This window comes from the organism of the source record quoted next, unplaced genomic scaffold, assembly GCF_019419815.1.
Source record: "Pyrus x bretschneideri cultivar Hongxiangsu unplaced genomic scaffold, Pyrus_bretschneideri_v1 Contig8, whole genome shotgun sequence".
Lineage (NCBI taxonomy): Eukaryota > Viridiplantae > Streptophyta > Magnoliopsida > Rosales > Rosaceae > Pyrus > Pyrus x bretschneideri.
This window is the reverse complement of record NW_025999820.1, coordinates 5829950-5837990: the sequence shown is the minus strand read 5'-3', so window position 1 is coordinate 5837990 and position 8041 is coordinate 5829950. Positions and strand designations below refer to the sequence as shown.

Sequence of the window (8041 nt, the reverse complement as noted above, 5' to 3'; positions counted from 1 at the left end):
TCGGTAAGGCTCACAGCACCAAGCCCTCGACCCAAGCCGTGCCACTTCAAGTTTCAAGGGCCCAAGCCATAATCAAGCCAGCCCGACCCACTTAAGCTCAACGCGTTGCCAAGTCGAGCCCTAGCTTCGCACTCGCGTGCGCCGCATATGATCCAACCCATTCCTATGCCCTAACCAACTTTCGTGGTGTCCCAATTTCCCAACTCAAATCTTGCACCTAAAGTCTGCCTTACTTCCACTACTCAAGGTGACACATTATGTCCAAACTCCTCCAACCCAAACGAAGAACAACACTTGTCTTGACAAGTCGTAGAGTTAACAAGCACCCTCGCATAACAGACGACCTTGGTGAATCAGCTCTTGCAGCACACCGAGATGCAACGTGCCCCAAATGAGGTGTCCCGAAGTAGGACAAAGGTAGACGAAGAACTTCTCCAGCAGCGTCTTGGCAAACAGCCACTTGACCAGCCACGAACTTAGTGTTCGGCCAGTGTACATTCTCGACTGGGCCCCCGAGATAACGTATATTCTCGTCTTAGTGTGCGGAGAAGCGTGCATTCTCGACTAGGCCCACAGATGAGCATAAACTCACGGTTGAGGCCACACTTCGATAGTCAACATGAGCAACCCTCCAGGCGAAGTGTTTATTCGCAGCTAGGCCCGTAAGAAGCATTCTCCTCCTCACATCGGAGTATGCAACACGAAGGACGAAGATAAGCAGTCACTCAATCTAGCTCAAGTTCAACCGGCAGCCAACGAAGAATCCCCTCGCCTGTTAGGAACGAACGACAATATAAATAATTATCATGTTATTGTTTTATACAATATAAATAATGCGTGTTATATTTCAAACTCTCGAGTCTTAAGATATTTTGTGTCGTGTTTTTTTTTTGTTTGTATAATTATCATGTTATTGTTTTACACAATATAAATAATGCCTATTATATTTTCTTACGAAACTAAATGTGTTTTAACTGCACCTAATATGTTAATCATGCATTTGGTTATATCTATAAGTTTTTTTTTTTTTTTTGTTGCTTACTTTGGTAAAGATGATTATCTAAGTTGCGATTTAACGTATTGTCAAAGTATAATCAGTAGTAATAATGGTTAAATATTCAATCAATTATTGCTCATTGGTTCAAAACTTTCGTTTGTCTTTCTTTATGCTTTTGTCTTCCTTCGACACTTGCTTTCACAATTTAATAGGATAAGAAACAAAATTTTCTGTGTCACCATATGAAAGGAAACCGAAATATTATGGTTGGCCCCTCTACCAGCAATATGGTTGGTGGGTCACCTCTGTCACCATATGAATGTTTCTCAGACATGGTGATGCAGTTTCCTGGTTAATTTCCAAGTCTCCCTCCACAGTCAATTGAACTTTATTTGTTTATCCTACCTTGCTTGATCACCAACATCGTAAGAGAAAATCCAACTTTGTAATGCTTGTTTTCTGAATATCTTTATTTTGGGTTCCAAATTTAAGAGTGTCTCACTTTTTCATTATCATCCATTCAATCTAGAAAATAAATTGAGTCAGGGGTCTCTTTTCATTAATTTTTAATACTTCCTCTCTTCTGTATTCTTTTATTATCTTTTTTATTATTTAATAAAATTCAAAGATAGGGATTGGGAACTGTTGTTTTATTGGGAAATTATCTCTTCTAATCGTTCTTAACGAAAATTATGTAACCTACTTTATAGTTGATGGCTAATCTCAAAATCTTGGTTCTTTTTTACTGTCTTGTGCTGATGTAGAGAGTAAAGCTACTATTTTGTGTTGCCGTCCACAAAATTGGAAAAATAAAAAGATGCAGGCTTCATCCTATCAAAAATACAAGTTGCAGGATAATTTTAATTTAAAGTTTAAATTATTTCAAATATTATTTTTATTATATTAAAATTTATCTTTGGATCATTGCATTGTAATTATGCTCTTGTCGGAGGTCATGAGTGTGATATTTTGGTTAGCGGAACCTTCTTCTTGATTAGTCAATGGCAAAGTCAATATATTCTTTTCGGAGTTTCCCACAAAACGGGTTTGCAATTTGTTCTTTTCGGAGTTTCCCACAAAGCAGCTTTGCAATTTGTTTAGTAGGTCAATAAGGTAGGTAAAAGTAATAGTTACTGTATTCAACTCAATAAGGTAGGTCCCGCGTTTATCACATTTTCAATTTAAAAAAGGATTAGACAATCAAGGTCATAGAAAACATAAAATGATATGATCTCAAAACCTCTTGGTGTACTATGAGAAATTAGAAACTCGTGATCCCTTTTGAAACTCATTTTAAACCTAATGGGTGTAAAATGTAGTTTGTCCTAAAGTTAACATACTAGAATTTATATGAAAGCAGAGAACATGAAAAATCTGATATGAAATGTCAACAAATATGGCGTACCGAAATAGCCTGGAACGGCACAATAATGACAAAAGAAACATAAGTTCATAGCGCATAAGTTACTAATGCCTTAGCTTCTTTCGGTGCAGCTGCTAGTGCCTATAACCGTTGGACCACTATTCTAGATTTTGTGGTTATCGCTTATACTCGTGACCTTGAGTTTCGTCCTGTTTTTCATTATTGTTGTTTGTTTTTTTCTCTTCGAGGGTTTAGGTTGCGTTCCCACGCCTATATTCTTTTACTATTGTTTTTATTATTTAATAAAATTCGGAGATAGGGGATTGAAGGATGTTGTTCTATCGGAGAATTAGCTCTTTCTAATCGCTCTGAGTAGGAAGGAAGTAACCTACTTTGTTGTTGATGGCTAATCCCGATGTCTTGGTTCATTTTTACCTCATTGTGCTGGTTTAGAGAGTAAAGCTATTATTATAATCCGATGACCAAACCTTATATATAGTGTAGTTCGACTCGCCTAATCCATTTTCATCCTTCTAATCCAAAAAAAAAAAAAAAAAGAGTGAAGTCAACGGTCCCTTTTTATTGATTTTTATTTCTTCATTTGGCAATAGGATTATTGGAGTTGATTAACATGCTTGCAATTTTAAATTATGTTAGAGATGATTTAGAATCTGTCATTGTTTTGTTCACATCCAAAATTGGATCTGAAATCTTATTTGCTCCTCGCAAGCTACAAGCAAGACTCATGAGATGATTCAATATGTGAGAGAGGGTATAGTTATTTTTTACACAAGGAAAGCCCTGCCCTCCGGCAGCGGTCGGAATTTCAAAAATTCTTATACAAGCAGGTTTTCGACTCGTTTCTTATTGTTGGCTGCATATTGTGTTCCAACTTTTTACCCAGTATTGGAGCCTATAACTGGGCGTTTGATGCTCTAGTCATCACAATGTTGTACGTAAATCGCCAAATGAAATAGTTCTGGTTCTGGTAAGCACCATAACCTATCCGAATCAACGGAGTTGCTGGCCAAGTGCATTGTTTATGATTGAATTATTAATTATGTATAGTAATTAACCTAAGTTAAAAGAACATATTTTCAATCACTACTGTGGGAGAGTTCAAGTTTGTATCAAATTGCAAATGCAAATTATTTCAGAGCACATATATTAGCAGAATTTATCTTGCGCACATATATATATTTTTGTTTTTTCATAAACGAACAGTTGAGATTGACAGCAAAGCTCATCTCTGATGTGCACCGAGATTGCAAAACAACAAAAATGTATCGGCCCTGGTTCATAATATGGGCTAAATTTTTTTGGCGCAAATTAGATTTTGGTTGCAGTTAGAGTATTTTCAAGAGAAATTTTAATTTTTTTGTTTTTGTTTTTATTTTTTTGGAACAAACGATATTATCTACACTAAAAGGGGAGGAGGTGGGCTAAGCCTCACAATGAGCTAGCAATAATGTGGTTCAAATTCGTTTTTGGCGAGAATCAAACCTAATACCTCTTACTTACAAGTGAAGAGAATTATCACTAGACCGTAATACTAAGTGGCTAAATTTTTGTTAAACTAACAAGTGAACAATTTCACAAAACTAATTCAGCTATTCAGTTGAACTTTTTATCTCCAACAACACTTTGTATTTTAACAAGAATATTTTATTATTAACAATTTAAACAAAGCCCACTCAATGTACTCATTTTCTAAAACAACCTTTTGATTCTACCCATTTTCTTCGCGCAAAGGTCCACACTTGAGTTTTATTATTTTTTTAACATTTAGCAAATGAATTGTTGCACTCTAAAATTAAAGAGTAGTTGTTTATTTTACTATCATAGAGATTCTCACTTGAAGATGATTTTTTTGGTTTGACTATTTATAATAAAATTTGGATTGTCTTGCAAAAAAAAAAAAAAAAAAAAAAAAACGAAATCAATTACCAAGTGTGAAGATGACTTTTTAGAGTTTGAAAATATTTTAGGAGTCAAAAAAAACTTTATTGGGTAAAAATTTCCTCTACTTTTCCTAGTTCTTTCCAAGTATAAATATGTCATGAAGGGCAGAGAATGGCCATGAAGAATGATGAACTAAACTGCCTCTTTCCCTGAACTCTTTTTTCCCTTCCTGTACAGTTTTCTTGTTGAAATTGCGATTCTCAGTCGGCCTGAGCCGACTGGGTGTACTATACAACGCGCTTCAACTCCGAAATTTCTATCAAGCTTCAATGGTAAGTATTTCTATGCTAAAACTCAGATAGTTTCGAGAAGAAAATTTACTTATTGTTTATCCTATCTTGCTTGATCACCAACGACGTAGGATAAAGTCCAACTTTGTATTGCTTGTTTTCTGAATCTCTTTATTTTGGGTTCCACAGTTTCTAATCTGTTATTGTTTTGGGAAGTGACTCAAATCCAATATCGAACAAGTTTCGGCCAATTTCCCTGTTATTTTCTGTCGTCGTACATTTTAGATTGAAACTTTTGTAAGTTTTTTCTGATTTTGGTGTTGGTTTTTGTTGTGAAGAATCAAGGAATGAGTGGAGCAGGCGGCCTTATCGGCGGGGCTGCTCTCGGAACAGCGTTCAATGTGCTGTATGATGTCCTCGGTAAGCTGATCACCAAGAATGTAATGTTTGCACCCCACCTCAAACTCATCAAATCCAGATTAGACTCTTTGGCACCATTGTTGAAAGATATAGAAAAATCCAACAAGAAATCGGATCTGTCGGATGAGGAACTGGGAAACTTGAAAGAAGAGTTGGAGAAGGGCATACAGCTCCTTCGAAAGTGCGAAAAGACTCAATGGTGGAGCGTAGCAAAAAGGTACAAATACACCAACAAGCTGATTGAATGGGATGAATCTCTTCAACAACATTTGAAAATACTAAACGTTGAGGGAATAAGGGATGTGAAGGACACTGCAGTTACGGTGAAGACTATAGAGGAGGCGGTCAGAAGAATTGAATTGAATGAGAACACCATTGTAATTTACCCTTTCTTGTCTTGGCTCAAAACAAAAATTTTCTTCTCATATTGGTTTGTCATTTTGTTTGTCAGATAAACATATAAGTAATTTTGGGTTATCACAACTCATAATTGCAGGGTCTCTATAATTCAAGTTCCAGTGGGTCAGTTACACTAGACATTGGTTCCCAAGATGTAAATGATGAGGTCTCTGAGCACCGCCACAAGATGAGGGTATTGGTAAAGAATAACTATAATCAAATTGGCATTTATTTATCTTTGGGAAGGTTCTTTGCTTTCACATTTTAAAGTAAGAATTTAATTGAAGTTTGTATAACTTCTTCTGCAGGCAACTTCATCAGAGTGGATCCCGTTACTCACTAACCTTGGCCTAGAGATTCTGTCTGCTGCTTTTGATCAGGTTTCCTCCCCACGTAAGCCTCACTATGCACTAATTGGTATGCTGTTGGCAATTGTGGCTATGCTTGCTTGCATCTGGGAGCTCGTTCACAATGGTATAAAGGAGGGAGTTGTATTGAGGAGGAAGGGAAAGTTATGGTGGTTTTATTATCCATCTCCAAGTAACATGCTTTATGGTACATTCCCCAAAATGTTTGGATTACTTCTTGCCATTGTTCAATGCATTTGCTCAGCAGTGCAGTATTATTACCTCTGTCGGCATGCTACTAATCCTATAAAACTGTCCCCTGTGCCTGTTGTATTCGTTTTCTGTTTGGTTGTTTTAAAATTAGTTGAGCATCGGAGGTACACCGTTGATGGCACCCTTGAGAATCGTGCTTAAACCAAAGACAGAGACTAGATTTGAGTGAACTCAAAAAATGATTCTCAAAGAATAAGATCGACCGGCAGAAGGTTTTCTTAGCATGGAAGCATGCCTTGAAGCTGTTTAACGTATAATGAAAGCTCATATATAGCTTCTCTGTAGAAATAGAGGTCCCTGTTCAATAAATACATTCTGCACATGAGTGCGTGCTTGAAGACTAGTTAATTGTGAAAGCAAGGTTCGAAAGGAGACAAAAGCATAAAGACAAACGAAAGTTTTGAACCAATGAGCAATAAACGATCAATATTTAACCACAAACCAAAGAGCAATAAATGATCAATTTTTAACCATTATTTCTACGTTGCAGGAAACTGCTTATAGTCGAGCACTACCGATCATATTTTGAAAATTTTAACTTTGCAATATCCACGATATCATGTGTAGTAGCATATACCTGGAGAAATTTTTTAATGTGACCGGAACACGAGTTGGTACATCACGTGTCACTATACTAATTGTGAGATATATGTGCTAAAAAATTAATAACTTAAAAAAGACAATTTCCCATCACTTATATAAAAACACGTGATGTATCACCCGTGTTCCGAAATTTACATTAAGAATAGAGAAAATAATATTTAATAAACAACTGATTTAATCACATTATTGCTAGCCCATTGTAAAGCTAAGCCTACCCCCTCCCCCTTTTGTCACATCCCGACTCCGCCGTAGCACGATACTGTCTGCTTTGGACCACGCCCTCACAAATTTGTTCTTGGGTTTCCACCCAAAACACGTCATGCTAAGAAGAGAGGGGCATGTACATATAAGGCCAGGGACCAATCCCTACCCCGTTGATGTAGGATACTACAATCCACCCCTTTTAGGGAGACCGACATCCTCGTCAGCACATCTGAATGGACAGTGAGTCTGGCTTTGATACCAAATTGTCACATCCCGACTCCGCCGTAGCACGATATTGTCCGCCTTGGGCCACGCCCTCCCAAATTTGTTCTTGGATTTCCACCCAAAACATGTCATTCTAGGAAGAAAGGGGCATGTACATATAAGGCCAAGGACCAACCCCCACCCCGCTGATGTGGGATACTACACCTTTAGTTTACCTATCTTGCTTGATCACAACAACATAAGAGAAAATCGAACTTTGTATTGCTTGTTTTCCAAATCTCTTTATTTTGGGTTCCAAATTTAAGAATGTCTCACTTTTTCGTTATCATCCATCCAACCAAAAAAATAAATAAAGTCAAGTCAATATCTCTTTTTATTGATTTTTAATTTTTCCTCCCACTTCTATTATTTTACTATCGTTTTTAATAATTTAATAAAATTTGGAAATTGGGGATTGGCCTGGATTATTGTTCTAACGGGAATTAGCTCTTTGTAATTGCTCTGAGCATGAAGAAAGTAGTCTACTTGTTGATGGCTAATCTAGATGGTTTGGTTCTTTTTTAATGTTTTTTTACTGATATAGAGAGTAAAACTACTATTGTTATCTGTGACAACCGGTTCCAAATTTTACGTTTTTATTTTATTTTAAAAGTGTGAATTTACGAAAATGCCATAGAGGCAAAGATTTTGACTTATGTTGACCATCGTCTAGAGAGACGTATGACTTATTCTTTTAACATATTCTCGTAGTACTCGTGGATGTGAACGCATAGGCGAAAGCCGTTTGCGAGTCCGGATTATAACGGTATAGTTATAGACGTTTGAAAATGGCTATTTAAAGTTTAGTTATAAATTATTTGAATTCCCACCTTGTGGGAAAGTGGCCACTCTGATTTTAGACACTAATAGGAAGGAACCAATTAAATTAGAGGGAGAGGGTGAGACCCAATCAGAAATAGAAAGAAGAAAAAAAAAAAAAAAATCCCAGCTTTCCCGTGGGTTTTTCCAACTCACGACC

The 8041-nt window shown here is 36.7% G+C and overlaps 1 protein-coding gene across 3 annotated transcripts; it reads left to right on the top strand.

Moving 5' to 3' along the window:
• Positions 1 to 4439: 4439 nt before the first annotated feature.
• On the top strand, positions 4440 to 6529 carry LOC125473209. 3 transcript variants are annotated; one of them, XM_048575725.1, is made up of 4 exons: positions 4440 to 4594; positions 4891 to 5349; positions 5469 to 5564; positions 5680 to 6529. In XM_048575725.1, the coding sequence occupies exons 1-4, from the start codon at positions 4592 to 4594 to the stop codon at positions 6130 to 6132; spliced, it is 1011 nt and encodes a 336-aa protein (XP_048431682.1). In that variant the 5' UTR covers positions 4440 to 4591; the 3' UTR covers positions 6133 to 6529. The 3 variants fall into 3 exon arrangements, with proteins under 3 accessions (XP_048431682.1, XP_048431681.1, XP_048431683.1); XM_048575724.1 differs by having other exon boundaries at positions 5469 to 5570; XM_048575726.1 differs by lacking the exon at positions 4440 to 4594 and having other exon boundaries at positions 4610 to 5349; positions 5469 to 5570.
• The last annotated feature ends 1512 nt before the right edge of the window (positions 6530 to 8041 follow it).

What these genes read in the sequence shown, in the direction of transcription:
- LOC125473209 (XM_048575724.1), top strand. An exon ending in AATTGAATGAGAACACCATT is followed by an intron (nt 5,350 to 5,468) that starts GTAATTTACCCT and finishes TCATAATTGCAG; the next exon opens with GGTCTCTATAATTCAAGTTC. An exon ending in GCCACAAGATGAGGGTATTG is followed by an intron (nt 5,571 to 5,679) that starts GTAAAGAATAAC and finishes CTTCTTCTGCAG; the next exon opens with GCAACTTCATCAGAGTGGAT.